The 18475-nt window shown below is 33.1% G+C and overlaps 1 protein-coding gene across 2 annotated transcripts; it reads left to right on the top strand.

Annotated features, from left to right (window-relative positions):
- Positions 1 to 3553: 3553 nt before the first annotated feature.
- LOC128224918 (WD repeat-containing protein 31-like) lies at positions 3554 to 16610 on the top strand. 2 transcript variants are annotated; one of them, XM_052935021.1, is made up of 10 exons: positions 3554 to 3692; positions 7893 to 8085; positions 8286 to 8360; positions 9002 to 9143; positions 10594 to 10694; positions 11031 to 11098; positions 11650 to 11791; positions 12904 to 13060; positions 13734 to 13803; positions 14012 to 16610. In XM_052935021.1, the coding sequence occupies exons 1-10, from the start codon at positions 3652 to 3654 to the stop codon at positions 14097 to 14099; spliced, it is 1077 nt and encodes a 358-aa protein (XP_052790981.1). In that variant the 5' UTR covers positions 3554 to 3651; the 3' UTR covers positions 14100 to 16610. The 2 variants fall into 2 exon arrangements, with proteins under 2 accessions (XP_052790981.1, XP_052790982.1); XM_052935022.1 differs by lacking the exon at positions 3554 to 3692 and adding an exon at positions 5374 to 5406.
- The last annotated feature ends 1865 nt before the right edge of the window (positions 16611 to 18475 follow it).

Consider the following 18475-nt stretch of genomic DNA (forward strand, 5'->3'; position numbering starts at 1 on the left):
AAAAGCAATACTTACCCATGTATTACGAACATCAGTTTTGACTGATAAACCTATAACTACTTACTAAATAATGCATTTATGGAAAATATTAATTACTGATAACAAGATTGTAACCATGTATTTAATAGCAGAAAGCGCAAAAAATATTAAATGATTGGTAAATGCTAAAAGATTTACTGTGATCTACTATAGTCTCATAAGGTATAATTTCCGTGTTTTATGCTCATTTCTTTCAAATTAAACTCGGTATCCTTCATAAGAACCATTGTTTTCGACATATATATATCCCTTGAATATATATATATATATATATATATATATATATATATATATATATATATATATATATATATATATATATATATATATATATATATATATATATATATATATATATATATATATAGTGTTGTGTCGACGATCGATTGTAATCGACAATTGATCGGAAAGGCCTTCGTCGACGACAATCGATAGTGAAATTTGAACAATCGATTATGGAAAAAGGGACATAAACGCTAGGTAATGTTGAAATGTTAAAGTGATACTATGTTAAGTTATCTAGTCATATTCTTATGAAGTCATTATGGCACTACAGTACCTTATAACACATTTTCTTTGTAATTTAACTGTTAAAGTATTGGTTCTCAACTTCTCATGTTTGTGGTTTGAAGTTGATTTTTAAAACATGTTACCGTTAATTTACTTTTTACCATGTAAGAATTTAGTTTTCTCAGTTTCCTGGAAGAAAATGGTCTTGTAAAACATATAGAATATTCAAGAGCTTGTTGTACTTGTTACAGACTGATTATTAAAAATAAATTGATATCTTTCTTTGTGTTTGTTTTACATATGTATATAATACTAAATGTTAGACAAAAATAGAGCATGTGGTTTCATGTTCTGTTATAATAACTTGTAAACACTAAAGGATAGTTGCGTTAAATAAGTTATGTAATTTATACAAAGAAATGTACAAACAATATTGTAAGGGTACATTGGTGCTTAAAATTGGTGCATGTACTGTAGCTTAAATATGATGACCAAAGATAATTAAAAAATGATTAACATGATAAATAATCGATCATTGATCGGTTTCATAAACCGATTATCGATAGTATTTTTTCTGTCCGATTCCCAACATTTACTCTTTATATCAGTGATGAGAGTTTATCATGTGTGTTATCGTCTGAAAAAAGTAATCTCCCCCAAAAGGCAATACTGTTTTCTTCGATAAATATTTAATTCCTGTTTCGCCGTATTTCATGTAGTTTGGAGTCGTGCGTTTCAATTTGAGTATATACGATCGTATTTAAAATATTTAAGTCCAACCATTTCCAATATAATATTGTTACCAACACCCCAGATTTCTGCACTTTATAGTAAAATATGTTTTATTGTTGTATCAAAAAGTTCTATGCGTAGGTCAATTGATAGTGATAGACGATTGGAATTTCTAATCAGACTATACATTGCTCGAGAGACCTGTGAAGCTATATGGTATAATACCGGTTCTACTGAAATATATCCCGAGGTATTTATACTCATTTACTACATCTAGAGTGTATTTGGAAATTGAATTTTTTTAGCTTGTGTCGGTCTTTACCCAAAACAACTACGTATATTTGATTTTGTAGCGTTGACCGCTCATTTCCATGTGTCACAATAGTTAGAGAATGTGTTAAGAGCATTTTGTAACCCATTTTCTGTTTCTGACATGATTATTATATCAGCATACAACAGAATATATACTAGTAGTTTTAGAAAGGTGTGCATATTGTCATTATGAGCAGGATCTTGAATATTAACACCGTCATTTATCACATGTCTGGCCAAATAATAGTTCAAATCGTTCAAAAATAGTGAAAAGGGAAGCGGAGAAAGATTTTACCTTTGGCGGACTTACTTGGAAATAAGTTTTAGTATTCTGATTTGTTTGATACGCATGATTTTAACTTGTTATACATGTTCAGAATTAGTTTAAGACATTTTCCATTTATATGTGTATCAATTAGTTTCTGTCACACCCCAGACTGTGTCAAATGCTTGTTTTAAGTCTGTAAATGCACAAAATATTTATTTTTTTATGTTATTCAAGTATTGTATTAAATAATTTAATATAAACATGCTGCCCGTTGAATAACCTTTTCTGAAAACGGCTTGACTACGAACAATAAGGTTATTAGATTCGACGTATTAATCAAGGCGATTATTCAATAAGCAAGTAAACAATTTACCAAGACAACTTAATAATGTAATAGTTCGATAATTTTCAGGAATGCTAGGATCTCCTTTATTTTTATATATAAGATTAATATAAATAATTCCAGTTGTCCAACATTGTTGAACAATTCCCTAGTCTTGATTTAAATGTAATAATTTAACGCATATATCCTTAAATATGTCAGATTTACTATTGATATTCTCATTTCAACTTGATCAATTCCATAGGCTTTATTATTGTTCAATGTATTTACTTCTTTTTCAATCTCTTTAAAAGTAATTATTGAATAAGTTTCTTCATCAATTTCATTATTCATTAGACTGGAGAAAAAAGACGAGCGTTAGTGCTTTCTCCGCGGTACTCTTATAAGTTGAGTCTGTTGTTCGAAGAGAATGAAGTCTACGTATTGTGAAAACCTTTATCTTTATCGTCATAACTATCTTACAGAATCGCTTCCTTCAAATCTGAGTATTCTCGCTATGTGGTTAAAATACTGAGCGCACTCGGCCTGGGAGTCGTTGTCAGTATCATTGTTAAAAAAACTTGAATCTTGGCCATAACTCAATAACCGCTCAGGATATGCGAATGAAGCTTAGTACACATTTTAACAGAGGCAATGCACATCTGTCAAGCAAGGCTCATAAATCTTGCATCAATAATTACGATGGAACATTTCTGTAGCTCTGAACATATTTAACATTTCAATCTGGCTTTTCACGGGCACCTCGACAAAGTTTAGTGTCTTCAAGTACTTTGTTTATTCATTGAACACAGCGCACATGTTGTTTATAATATCTAAACAAAACCAAACAAAACTTCAAAAATGTCAAGGAAATATATCACTTAACTATTAACTTTAATCAGCAACGCATACATATATTATTGTTGTGTCTGTGTCTATCAACAGTATACCAGTACGGGCGAGTTCTGTTTCTTGGACAGCAGTAGTTCTCGGATTTTTGCGATTTTTCGCCTTACTTGGGAAGTTACATATCAGTGGCACACAGTGCAAAATATGGAATTTGAACAAGTCCATGCCAAATCGGTTCTATGTCTAGAGTAGTCTGAATGATAGGTTGTGGACCGTCAAAGCATTTTTTTTAATAAGCTGAAAAAGATGAAGCTGCAAATATAAGAACGGTATACGCTGAAGCGGTACTGTACTAACGTTAAAGGTTCCAGGACTGCTTTGACAAGCACTGTTGTTGTTTTTCCTACCTGGTAGCTAAGTTTTGAAAAAGCTTATTAACAAAGAGTCAATTTGTAGCAGACTAATGTCTAAAAGTTGCTGCTATTTGACCTTTTGCAAAATTTACAAAGTAAGAAATTAACGCCAGATTTGTTTACATGCGACAACCACAAAAAAATATTTTAAGAAACAATAGATTAACCTAATCAGTCATGACTCATTGATCAGATTAAAGTGCCTCATGGGTAAACTATTCAGTAAGAACAAGGGCCCCAAGCACCAGTAAGTAAAACGTGTTATACATGTCCAAGAAATTGCTAAAAGTACACGAAATGTGTAAATTTACAGATAGAATAGTTTTTGATTTTTCCTGAACTATAATTGATTTATAAATATACATCTATTTTTTTATTTTATTTGCAGCACCAATGTAAAAAAAATAAAAAAATATTTGCATTTGCTTTGCCGTAAATTATCTTTCAGGTTGGTTTCAAACAAATTGTTGGCTTGAAATTGTGAACATAATTTTTATTTTATTTATTAGCTCCCAATTCTTTCAAAGTTCATAGCAGTGACAATAAAGTAGAAACATCTATATGTGTTTATCAAAAGTGTTTTAAACCAGTGTTGTTTTTTTTTAATCAGATAACTTCAAATATTCTTTCTCCATCGCCTTGAATAAACTTAGTACACATCGGGTACTCGCTGAGAAACATTTTTTACAGATTTTTATTGAATTATTCATACATGTTTAAATCAATAGTATAATTTTCACACTTTAGATAACTGCACCTGAAGCTCGTAGCGCATTTGACATTTAGGTGCTTATTGTGTGTTATTTTATCTGTAAGAAAATATTATTTAATTTTAAGCATTTACCATTAATTCAAACCCTATGATTTATGAATCAATACTTCTTTAAAGTCATATCATTTATGTATCTGGTGTGAAACTAGCCCAACAAAACTGTTCACAAATATAATGTACACACTTGTAATCACTTGTTTAAGTCATTTTAGGAAAACCTTAGATATGCAAATTATGTTCACAAACATGCACAATTCACTGTGCGTGATGACCCCCCATGTGTGAGTTTTTGTACAAAAATTAAAAATAAACATGAAACATAAAATAACAATAACAAATACTCGCGTGTCTCAGTATGAACTCCCAACTGTTAATTGCCTTGTAACCATAATTATATATAAATTGAATTGCAGTACCTAGTTTAGGAACATCTAAAGAAAGTAAGTGAAAAAGCAATTTATCAGAACGGCTTTCTGTTGGAAACTGCTTCTCAACCAGTAGTTTTAATTCATTCAAACATTCACTTAACTTTGACTTACTCAAAACGCCGATACTCTCCAGTTGTGTAAAAGCCAATATTGGAATCTACGACCCTCCCATACAGAAACAGATAATTCATAGTACTACAGGCAAATTATTCCTCTTTTGTGTTTTTTTTTCATTTGAGATAAAACATCTATTATCAATGACTGTCACCATATTGAAGAACAATTTTGAACTTCATCTTTTAATCAGTATGGTCTTGTATCTGTGTTTTACACTTGCACATGTTGAAGAACTAATTAAGAGGCTTTCCAAATAATGCACAAGTCAATTGTTACCACGGTCCCCCCAGGTCCGGGGAATAGCAGGGACTTTGACTTTCGGTCCAACCAACCCCGTCTTAAATCCCTGCTCTGCGGGGACAAACAGATGGTAAAATCCCCGCCAAATGCCCCCACACCCAGGTACCCTAGGTAAGGCCCATTCCCCACAATATTTTGCACGAAGACAAAACCACTGCATTGAAAGGTAAAAACACTGCCCATTTCCCTGGCTATCCCCGGCCCGGTATACCCCTGGACCTGGGGCGGGGCGTGGTTACAATTGACTGGTGCCTAAAACTATGAAATGACTCTTTAAATTTCATACCTTCTTTTCAGCTACAACAAAAGGTCAAAGGGAGGTAACTGGCAAAGGCTTTACTGGGGTGATTTTAAAATATTTTATTATGAACATTTGTATCCTTTAAGTTTTGAACCGAGTTTAAGACATTATGTTTGGAATGAGCATGCCGCTTATGTTACTATTTAACAAATTTGTACCCTTTTGTAAGGTTTAAAAACATGTTTATAATTCCATTATTCGACTGTGTCAGTTATACATGTAGGTATAGTATTATTTTCAGTCTGTTTAAACACTCTGTGTTTTACATTTAACCTAAGCAATACAGATAGGCATTGTACTTAAAACGTACAATTTTCTTAAGTGACATACATTGTATAAATGTATTGAAAAAATGTCTTCAGAGCAAACTTACCAGTGTGGATATATTTACGCCCATGGTCAAATTATACCAGGGGGCAAATCTTGGGGATATTACAAGTTACATGTACATAAAAGGCAAATTAGTAGCATAAATTAAAATGAATGATAGATAAATGTTAATAATACATGTAGTTAAAAGTTGATTAAATTTCACACCCTGGTAGATCATCAAGTCACATGGTTTATTGCTGAAAATTGCCATCACACTATGTCCCTTTGATGAATTAGAAAAAATATAGGTGCAAAATACCTGCTACTCTATGGAAGTTTAAATAATAACATGTTTTATGTATACTGAAATATTTAAATACAGACACATGAGATTTTTAAATTGATAAGCTGTCTATAATGCCGATTTTCAACATTTTTTTCACATCTAGATTTCTTAGCAGTGAGTTATCTTAAGATAATAAGTTCAAGTGACAATCAGTCTTTAAGTTAACAGGTAGTAGCTTAAGATGACCTTAAACCAAATGAAACTTTGCCATGCCCAAATAAAAGTCTGAGACAAGCTTATTGACCAAAAGATAAAGTCCTTGCGGTTTGATTTGTTGAATGTAATCCTATTACTGACCAAGTAAATAAGTATTTAACTAAAGATTGTCTGGACTTATTAAAAGTGTGCTCAATTGCTTTGCTTAACTGTGTCTTTAAATTTACAAACTCATAAACTGCTGAGTCTTAAACTTCATTATGATAAGCTGCTGTTCATTTTCATTGTGTTTAAAGTGTTAAACCTGTTGCAAGTTGTATATTGTTACGCTACTGTTTCGTAGCAGTGATTTTTTTTTTAAATAAATCATCTCGACAGCATGAAGCAATGCAATTGGAAACTACAAAAATAGATCTACTTTGATAAAGTATTCTACAGCATGGTTTTGGATCAGTATAATTACAAAGGTACTTGTATATGCGTTTGCAGTGTTGTTTTATTTCACAGGTGGGTGAGAGATGGTTAAGGTGAAAACCTCTCACCCAAAGATATTGGGTTCAGGCCCAGCCAAGGATAGACTGGTCTAGATGTTAAGATGACGGTCTCTCATTGAAAGATTTTGGGTTCAAGCCCCACAGTAGTGAGAGTGGTCTAGAGGTTTAGGTGATGGCTTCTTACTGAAAGATTTTGGGTTCAAGCCCCACAGGAGTGAGAGTGGTCTAGAGGTTTGGGTGATGGCTTCTTACTGAAAGATTTTGGGTTCAAGCCCCACAGGAGTGAGAGTGGTCTAGAGGTTTAGGTGAAGGCTTTTTACTGAAAGATTTTGGGTTCAAGCCCCACAGGAGTGAGAGTGGTCTAGAGGTTTGGGTGATGGCTTTTTACTGAAAGATTTTGGGTTCAAGCCCCACAGGAGTGAGAGTGGTCTAGAGGTTTAGGTGATGGCTTCTTACTGAAAAGTTTTGGGTTCAAGCCCCACAGGAGTGAGAGTGGTCTAGAGGTTTAGGTGATGGCTTCTTACTGAAAGATTTTGGGTCCAAGCCCCACAGGAGTGAGAGTGGTCTAGAGGTTTGGGTACACCCAAAGTGGGCTGGAATCCAGTATCTTTGGGTGAGAATCTGAGTGCAACCTTTATTGCCAATCAAAATGTGTCTAATTATTTTCAGAATTGGCATATATTTTATTTAGCTGCCCTAACCCCTTTTACCTCAGTGTCTCCCTCTATAGGCATTGTCATCAATTAAGCAAACTTTACTTTTTCAATTAACATACTTTTGACATTACACTTCTTTGACCTTTCTTCATATCTCTTCATTTTGACATTACACTTCTTTGACCTTTCTTCATATCTCTTCATTTTGACATTACACTTCTTTGACCTTTCTTCATATCTCTTCATTTTGACATTACACTTCTTTGACCTTTCTTCATATCTCTTCATTTTGACATAACACTTCTTTGACCTTTCTTCATATCTCTTCATTTTGACATTACACTTCTTTGACCTTTCTTCATATCTCTTCATTTTGACATTACACTTCTTTGACCTTTCTTCATATCTCTTCATTTTGACATAACACTTCTTTGACCTTTCTTCATATCTCTTCATTTAACACTTTATTACTACATCTTTCTACCAGGACACTGACTCAAGAGTGATTCACATACATCAGCTTATAGCTGGCTATACATTGAATTAGTATAAACTTATTTTGCAGAGCTCAAGGCTTTGACAGTATTGAGGGAGGGATGAAGTCTCGTTCAAATCGCCATGAAGAATCCAGGCATGGCAAGTATGATGCAGGTGTTCCTGCAGAGATACATGCTGGCAATGGTCCAGTCCACTCAGATTCTGTGGTCAGCCTGGCCAAGATACAGCCAGGGCTTTGCTTGTCTGGGAGCAAGGACAAGGTTAGTTGGTCTACTGTCAGCATGTCATAACTAGTACTATGGGGCAGTATTGGTTAGTGGTAATGAAAATGTCCGAATTACCGGTTCAAATTAATGAACCAGAAATATGTGGTGTTACCATTTACAGATAATAACTTATTTATGCAGACCATGGTTGATGGTCGAGTCTAAATATTGTACCACTTACCCATATATTTCAGACGATAGTTCTGTATGACTACCACAACCACCGGCTAGAGGACAGATGGACAGGACATGATCGAGAAATCACAAAGGTGAGGGTCTTGTTTGTTTGCAATTGAATTGGTTCAGAATTTGGTATAATGATGAACATAGGAAGTAAGCGGGTGCAAATTTTTTTATCAACACTCTACATTTTTCAATAGATATCCCAAATAGTTCCAATCAAAGTTATTTTAAGCCCAAAGTCATGGAAATCTACATCTTTGTTATGTACGTATTACTGTTTCTAAGAAGGAGACATAATTATAATATTTTTCATTAACGTACAAGCCCATATCTTTTCTTCTGTCATTCAGAAAAAAGATTGAATAGGGAGTACAACAGAAGTTGTATATACCCTAAGTTAGTAAGTGGTATCGTGTATAAACCATTAACACTTACATGACAACTACATGTATATGATGTTGCAGCACACTTTTCTATAAATAGTTAACCAGGTTTCATTTCTATGACATCTGTTTATCTCCAAAAGCCATATATACGACATCTCTTTTCAGAATAATCAATAACATGTTAAACCTTGTGTAATTAATTTCATAATTCTGATCACAAGATAAAAAAAGGCATACAAGTACGGAAAATATTGTTTTCTTAATTCATTTGAACCTTTTAAGTAACATGCTTGTCAGTATTTGATCTAAGGGACTTACTTTTCTTAATTGATCATTTTCAGGTTTGCTATGGTATTCACTGTAGAGGAGTGTTCAGTGCGTCCCGGGACAAGACAGTTAAACTGTGGCACAGAGGGCATGCCAGCCCGATCAGGGAGTTCAACAGACATGAACTGGTCGTTTCAGCCATAGATTTAAACAAAGGTACCAAATTTTACTGCAAATTATATGCTAGGATAGATAATATGTGAGGCGAAATAGTGAGAAAATTCGGATAAACACTCTCAATACTATCATAAATACACAGGGAAATATCCAAATTGAAACAATTTAGGCCAAGCTCATTATTTTGAATTAAAATATGGAAGCTATAATTTCATTCCTATCTTTGGAAAAATAACTGTATATTATCTATTTTAATGCTATGATATAAAACATCTTTGACTCTGAATACATCTCATTTTAAGGTTAGTGTCAGAATGGTTAAATATCTTAAGATTAATGCCAATTAATTCAAGGAATACTGTAACCATTACAATACTTAATTAATTCTCATTACTAAGTTTTCCTACTTGAGACTTCTCTGTGCTTATTGACTTCTTGGATACATAATTCTGTCAAGTCATTTTTTTTTGCTATTACAGTAGAGTACAGGCCTTCCAGCATTCCTACTTTTTCCTACTTTTTCCTACTTTTTCCTACTTTTTTTAACAGCTTCCTACTTTTTTCTAAAAAACTCCAACTATTCCTACTTTTTTTGAAAATAAAGTCAGCAAAAATATTAAAGTTTGATCTTTGTGCTAGTTTTATTTGCAAAAAATGAACAAAAGATGTCAAACTGGCTGGTTTCTGTCGTTGAAAGGTGTGGCAACATGTTCCACTTTGACGTGCATCATCTTTTGACCCACACAGTTCAGCAACAGAAACCGACCAAGCATCATTCACTAAAATATTCGATGTGGCATATAAAATGGTATGATTTTGCATTAAAAACATCTCCTATTTAAGTTAATAGCTATTAATAATTACATATTTAACAAAAAATAATATACTACTTTTCCTACTTTTTTGTAAAAAATATTCCTACTATTCCTTCTTTTCTGTCAGAAAACCTACTTTTTCCTACTTTTTTGTTAGTGGCTGCTGGAAGGCCTGTAGAGTAGTGAATTGTCCTGAATTCTTCCATTGTATAAAAAATACTCATATAAGAGGTACAAAATCAAAAGAAAATTAACAAAATTTGTTAATGTAAATAGGACAAGCTTGCCACAATAGCAAATCATTAATTGTCCAAGCCAAAATGGCCATATTTACATTGTAAACTTAAAATATAAAGGGCAGACTGTAATACTTTAATAAAACTGTTTTGAAGCAAAATGTATTTTTTAGTATAGCTTAGGGAAAGGATGTGGTGGTCTTGAGTTATCATTTATTCTGACTTCTTGCCGAAGGAATTGTGGGTAATCGGGCCCCTGGACCATGTGCACCACATCCTGTATCGTAGACCCTCAGAATGAAAACAAGTCATTGTAAGAACAGACTTCCTCTCAGAATGAAAACAAGTCATTGTAAGAACAGACTCCAGCATAGTTGAGCTGAAAATGATTTTGTATCATGTATCCATGGATATAAGTCCATATTGGTTATGTTCCAGACAACAGCCTGCTGTGTAGCGGGTCTCGTGACAACACATTGAAACTGTGGGACGTGGAGACAGGACAGTTTCTCAGAGAAAATAAGACATCCAGAAATCTAGTAGGAATTATCTCATATTATAGCATTGGGGTGAATAATGTCACTATAGATGATGTTCAATAAAAAAGATAGTAAGCATTGTGGTTGAAAATATTACATGTTTATACATAACTTGTATATCATAAAAATTGACTGGCGTGTATATATTCTTTTATGTTTTACTTTAAATTCTTGAAAAAACTCATAACTGTACCTAGTAACTTGTAGTTGACTTTCATCTTTTAACACAGATTGGGGTAGAGAACATCTGTATTTGTTGGTACAGATGTGAAGTTTTTAGTCAACAGTTACCTAGTTCCGACAGGGAAAAAACAAGCATTATTGTAACTGTTACAGGTCACAGATGTGAAGTTTGTAGCCGATAGTCACCTTCTAGTCCAGACTGGGGAAGATAAAGAAGTCAGGTTAGATTTCCAAAGAACATTTTCTTTCTTTACAATTTTGTCATTATGCAGTGCACTGCAGCTGTCTTCTCACAACCATGACAATTTATTTAATTTATTTTTGAGTCTGCCATTGACAACTTCACAGTATGTTTGTGGTTGCAAGGTTAGAAGCTGTTGTTTTTATCTTTTACATTATTCATTTCACCTATAACAATATTTTAAGCTTAAGTAAAGACATCCGTGCATATAATTAAGTATGGCTGGTAATCTTGCTCGAGGTGGAAAGGATAAAAACAAGAATATGTTTCTCAAAAAGTTTGATTCATTACTGATAATAGAGTGTTTGTTTTTTAGGCTTTGTTTAATATTGAGTTTTAGGAGAATTTAGAATTTGAAGTTTTAGCTTGAAATTATATTCTCAATTTTCTCACCCGATTTCTTACTAAATGTGAGCATGGCCATTTCTTGGTTCTAAGTAGGAGATACTGAATACATGTTCAATGTCTTGATCTTTGTAAAAAAATACTGGTAAAACCAAGATGAAAGCATTACATTGTATGTTGTTTCAGGTTGTTTGACACACGGACGATGTCAATCACCCACAACTTCCCCCGCAAACAGTACATCCAGATGTGTTGTGATGTTAGCCCTGACGGAAACTACTGCCTCACGTGTAGTAACGGTTTTGGTGGCAATGGGTGTGAAGCTACGGTTAGTCCATTTAGTTAAGTGTACAGATATTATCCTGTTTATGTCACCTGAGTCCAATTTTCTGGTAGAAACTAGTAGGGGCCCTTACTCAAGTTTAAAAGTAGAATCAGAGTGTTTTGTTGGACTGTAAAAATTACTGTCCAATCGATTTAATGGAATCACTGAGGCATATCTAAGAACTATACTGGATACTGGTACATAGGGCAGAGTATAATAGGCTAGGGTAAAATAAAAATAGGTTGGTTTTTTCTGCCCCCTTCTGGATACTGCCTGATTGATATTCAGACAGTCAGGGAATATATCTGGGGAAGTCTTCTTATATATATATATATATATATAATATATATATATATATATGTACTGTTGAACAAGGGGGTTTGCAAAGGGACTTGAATGTACCTTTAACTTGGACAGAGCCCTGATGACCTTTTCAGAAAAGAGTTGATATATAGCATCGAGTGCTATAGTGCTCTTGTTAAACTGGCCTGCCATTATATATAAGTGTTTATGTATTTACTATTTTTAATAGTAATAATATTTTTAATCCTGATTCTACAGTTTCCCTAAAAAAGTTGAGCAGATTTGTATCACAGGTAGTTCTGTATGCTCTAAAATCATTTTAAATTTATTGTTATGAAATATTATGAGACCTTCGCCGCTTACAGTGCCCTGACTTCGGTCTTTTACCAGAGTTTGATTGAGAGTTTAGTTACATAGAACACTTCGACAAACCTTCCATCTGGCCGTCTGACAGAGCACTGTCAAAACATTATTTTGGAAACAGGTTTGCTAAAACTAATCTCTTTATTAAAATTTGGTAATAAATAGAAGCAGTGCTCTTTAAGCTGTGTAGATTGCCCTTTGTTTTATTTAAAATGGTGTTGTAAAAGAAAAGTTATCTTTGATTTAAGTCTCCATTTAAAGCAAATTGTTGCCTTGCGACGTAGCATTTAAGACGTAATTTATCATGTGGTATACACACACTGACTATGCAAAATGAAAGATCTACATTCGGATTGTAATGTGATTAACAGGAGATTCTTGCCTATTTTATTGTATAAGTCTCTAGAACGCATAAAATACATTTTTATTATTTGAATACCACACTGCAGCTATGGGATCTGCGAAGCCTACAGATTATTCAGGAGTACCACGGTCACTCTGAGGCGCTGGAGTCGTGTATATTCCTCCCATCCCCCGGTGATCGCCCGCTACTGGCAACCTCTTCCCGGGACTGTTCAGTTCGCGTCTGGGATCAAAACTCACGAGGTGAGTAGTTTTATTTAATGGTTAATTTATTTTTGGTGACTGACGTGAATGTTTTTAGATACAAGTAGCTTGTCTGTTTTCTTTTATTAAAAGATATTGACCTGTTGGCAGTTCGATGCAAACAGACCCCAAGCTATTTTTCAGGATTGACAAATATCAGTTGTTGGAGCCCCTAAAAGTCTTCAACCTTGACCGTAACTAAAAAAACAAACATAAGATGTTAATATGAAAAGTTGTATGATCACTATGGTTATATGCAGCAAGTCCCAGAGCTCTGGCTAAAATATTCATTGAGTTTGGCTGCTTGATTGACTGTGAAAAACAGAGGAGCTTTTGCATACGCTTAAAGTGCCCTTCTCATTATCAAATGTTATATTCTATATTATCAATTCAATGGTCGAAATTAGCACAAGCCTGCAAGCCCTGCACTTCTAAAATGTCTTTCGGGCTTGCTAAAATTCTGAATTTAATATAGCAGGGCTTGTTTAAAAATTTGATGCCAAGCAATAGTATAATAATTCGGGCTTGTTGATCAAAAGTCTAATTTGATGACTGTCAAATGTGCATTACCTTTATAAATGCTCTCTCGTTATGATTACACAATTTTGATACTAGTATGTAGGTTTTATAACATTTTTGTGCCTTTAAACATTTCTAAGCTATTCTATTGCAGCATGTATTGCCCAGTGTACCATCAGCTGTTCTGGCCCCCTCACGTCACTTATAGCATATGAAGATAACAGGTACAAAACCTTAAACAAAGTTTCTGCTTTTAAAAAATGGTTGCCATGGTAACAGTTATTATTAAAATTCAATTAAAATACTGAAAAAGAGTCAGTTGTTTTTATAATATTAAAGAAACTGTTGACTGATTAAAACAGATAATGAATTTGTCCAAGGACCCAAAACTGAGTAGCAGTATTATAAAACATAAAAATGTCATAATTTCAGCATTTGTGTGTCAAGTTTCAATGAAGGAATCCATGAGCTGAAATTATATCCCAGTGAAGGAAGACTAGTACAACGGACTAGGTTCTAGTGTCGAACAACCATTACCTGTCAGGTTAAAGCCAACAGGGTGTGGTGTAAAACAACATGCCACAATGTTCCAGTGTAAAACATGCCACAACGTTCTACTGTAAAACATGCCACAGCTTTCTAGTGTAAAACAGGCCAAAACGTTCTACTGTAAAACATGCCACAACATTCTAGTGTAAAAAATGCCCGATGATTTATTGTTTAACAAGTCTCAATGTTCTAATGTAAACCATGCCACGTTGTGCCATTGTAAACCATCCACAATGTTGAAGTGTGAACATGCCACAAAAAATGACATTGTGCCAGTGTAAAACAACATAACCAGAAGATTCAAATGTGAAAAACATGCCATACGTTACTAGTGTAGATCATGCCACAATTTTCTAGTGTTAAACAACATACCAGATGATTCTAGTGAAAAACAACTTTACAAGAAGATTTAAATACAAAAAAGATGCTATAAGATTCTAGTGTAAAGCAACATGCTGTGTGATGCTGGTGCGAAACGTATTGCCATACAACATGTTGGATGATTGCAATGTAAAACATGCCATAAGACTAGTGTTAAACATGGTAACACATTGGACGGTTCTGGTGCAAATATGACAAAAGATTGTGGTGTAAAACAACATGTGGGATGGTTCAGGAGTGCCTAAGGCTGTTTGAAATAACCATAGCTGTTTGAAGTGCCCAAGGCTGTCTGAAGTCCCAATACAGCTGACATTATGTGTTGAACAATATGCTACAAGGTTGTAAACCACATGTCAGGATGTTTCAATCCATTCCAATATATTCCAGTGTTGAACTGTACTTTGAAACCTTCTGTGATTTATTTTATTCCCTTGTTTAAAGTTCAGGGGGTACAGTTTTGCAGTCTGTGGTAAATGCTTTTAGATGTGTAGAATATTTGGGGCAGTGGGATAACCAATTTCATAGGAAGCTCATGATGTTTTGTACTATTCAATGTCACAAAAGACAAGAAGACCATCAGTCCTTTACCACCAAGAAAAGATCTCACCACCCTCAGGCCTTCATGTTGAAGTATACATACAGACTGGTGTTGTTATTTGGATAAATGTCTATGTTTTGAGCAGAATCTCAAATGTGATATTAGACTGACAGGTTAATTTAAAAAAAATAATGCTGTTTTCCAAAAAAATACATAATAATTTATAATTTAGTTAAAGTTACTCAAACATATATTCAAAAACATTAACTTTGTTTTGACATTACTTAAAAACAATTGAAGAGTTTGTAACGAAACTTAGTATGAATACATGTACATACATTGACAATTCAAATATATATGTATTCAGCAAGTTCCATTACTAAGGCTGACTAATTTCTTAACTAATTAGATTTTTTTAACTTTTTCCATTAATCCATACTAAAATTAAAAGAAAAGATGAAGTGTTTTTATCATAAAAGTATGTATTTTCAATAAATCAATGGAAAAATAAAGTTATTCAGATATTATTAGGTTATAAAATCATATGTCACCAGTGAGATTCTATAAAGTAAGGAAATGGCTTGACTGGGCTTATGATTAGGAACAGTCTGAAGTCCAAGTCTAGACTCAGACTCAGAAAAGCCCTTTTATTAAATTACTAAAAATCATCTTTATTCTATTGGTTATGCAAAAAAAAATGTAAAGAACTTAACATTTTTAAATAGAAATACAATTCAGCAAATTTCATCATGAATACTCAACTAGAAATAAGGTTACAATGAAATGAAGAGTTGCAGTGTTGCCACGTGAGTCTGAACTCATCCTTGAGACTGTTTGTAAACATGACCCCAGGCCCAGAGAAATGGAGGACAATAGATTTGTGCATCTTGTGGATTTCTTTTACTTATTTTAGGTATTTGCAATTGTTTATGTATTGTTGTAATTAATTTAATATTTATTGCTTGTGTCTTTCATTATTTCTCTAACATTCCTATGTTTTGGACGGTATATAGTAATCTAACTATCTGTTTGTCCAAACCGTTTCCTATCAAAAACTAAAGAACTCTTGTACATAAGAACCTCAAACTTGGTATACAGATAGGTGATGACCAGCAGATGACTCATATTGATTCTTAGGTCAGTAAGTCAAAGGTCAAGGTCTTGGTGAATTATTTCCAATCAATTTGCAGAACCTTTTCCTTTACAAAGTTTGGAACAAGAAGAAAGAGTCAAATGAAAATTGCATGCAATCCAGTCAAACTACACAGCTTTGTAGAGCGTCTCTTGAAAGCAATTGACAAGATAAATTGGATCAAACCTTTTATATATATAACATATATGTCATTTACTAATGGCTATCCATCTGACAAGGCCCATTCAGGGGCACTTGTCACGTTCAGTGACAGTTGATGAAAACAATTTCCAAAAGTCGGTTTTAAAATTAGAACATTAAAGTCAATGAAATTGCTTTATTACATTTAAAAGCCATTATATGGTTGTTAAGATGGACCCTTGTAAGTGTTTGATGTTGTATTGGATGAAAATTAAATGATTTAAAATACACATAGGTAGTTTGTTTTTATTTTTGTAATACTTAAAGGATCTGCACTCTGTATGATGAAATAGCAAAAAACAACAACTTGGTATCGATATGTATAATGCATTAAAACTTACAAACTGAAGTAGCACATAGTTTACAGTTAAATTATTTTTCGCAGTTTTTTCGTATTTTTCAATTAAAAACGACTACTAGGTATGTCAACCTAGTAGAATTCATTCCTTATGCATGAATGGCTAGTCGATGTTATCACATGATATTACCAAGTAAAGTATATAGCTTAAATATTCCAACCATTTAGGGTAATCCTTCATAGCACAGTGGATAGAAAGCTGGAATGCAATTTTGGCGACACCGGTTCGAACCCGGTCTCCGCCCAGATTTTTTTTTTACATTTAGGTCATTTTTTTTACAACTATGATATAAAAGAGTAAAACATTTTATTTAATAATTGGCCTGACATTCGTTACAGAAAAAAACTTTTTTTGGTGCCAATGTGGTGTATAGTCCCTTTAAGGTAATCCATCCATCCATCCATCATTAATACAAAAAATGCTACTGGTTAAGTTCCATTTAAAAGTTACAAAATGGTTTGAATTTTTTTTAATAAAAAATACAGAACTTTTTTGATGTATGCATTTTGTTATTTAAGAAACAAATTAATAAAATTGCTACTTAATCTTAGTAATATGTGTTTAATTACCTCCCTTTATTATATCATGATAAAATAGTTGCGTCATTATGGTGTTATTCATGCATGTAATCCATACAAAAATAATATTATGGTTAACCAATTTGAATTAAACATAAAAATAATCTTGATGTTGAAATCTAAAATGCACTAACCCATCGTTGCATCCTAATGATGGATGGCTTTCATAAATAAAATTATCTGGAAAAAGTGCATTGGCATGACAAGTCAACAATTTACTTTATCAAACCAAGAATTAATTTAGTTAACATAAGCATATAAGATATACAAAGTTATGTTCATGTACAAACATAAATTTTCAACATGCAAATAAACAATATGATACAATTGTAAACACAAAATTCAAGATCAACTATTCAAAGCAAATCTGGTGTTGAACCACCCAAATAAGTTTTTAAATTGTCAACAGTCGATTTAACAAGTTTGCATGGTATTGTCTCCATGTTAAGTCTTTTGTAAGCCTCGTATCTGTGACAGCCACCAAACGAGTAGAAATAGTCGCCTCCCTGTCTCCCCTTTATCCACAGAACATCTATAGGTGGTAAGTTATGTCTTGTTTCTTCATTCTTAAACAAACAAACAGATACATGTCATATTAAGGAATTTTATTTGAGCAATTTTGTAAATACTTGGTATGTAATTGTTTCCAAGAGGCATGCAGCCATTTGTATAACAATGGTTTACTCTTTTGTCAAATTAGCCAAAACTTTTCGTGATTGGTCAATTTTCTTAATAATTACTATTAATTAATCATATTAGGCCAAAAAAACACCTGTTTCCGGTAACATGGCGAAAAAAATAGGGTCGGTAGGTCGGGATTTTTTTGTGATTTTTTTTATTTTTATTTAATATATTTATTTAATTTTTCAAAAAGGATAACCATTGGAAAATTTCAACTAAAGGTCACCCGTTGTGCAGTACACATTTTAAGTTTGTCACCTTATAAAGAAATTAATTAAATTACTTTACATGGTTAAGACTTTGGATTAGAATTGTATGAACAAAATAATAATGGAAAGACAAGGAGGGAAATGTGTTCAAGAAAGTTAGTAAGAGTTAAATTTATACAATTTGAGCAATCAGTATTCAAAGATTCATCAAAATCCTTCCAGTAGTTAATTTAATATTAAATTAATACCAAAATTTATTAAATTGATA

The sequence above is a fragment of the Mya arenaria genome, chromosome 17 (assembly GCF_026914265.1).
Source record: "Mya arenaria isolate MELC-2E11 chromosome 17, ASM2691426v1".
Lineage (NCBI taxonomy): Eukaryota > Metazoa > Mollusca > Bivalvia > Myida > Myidae > Mya > Mya arenaria.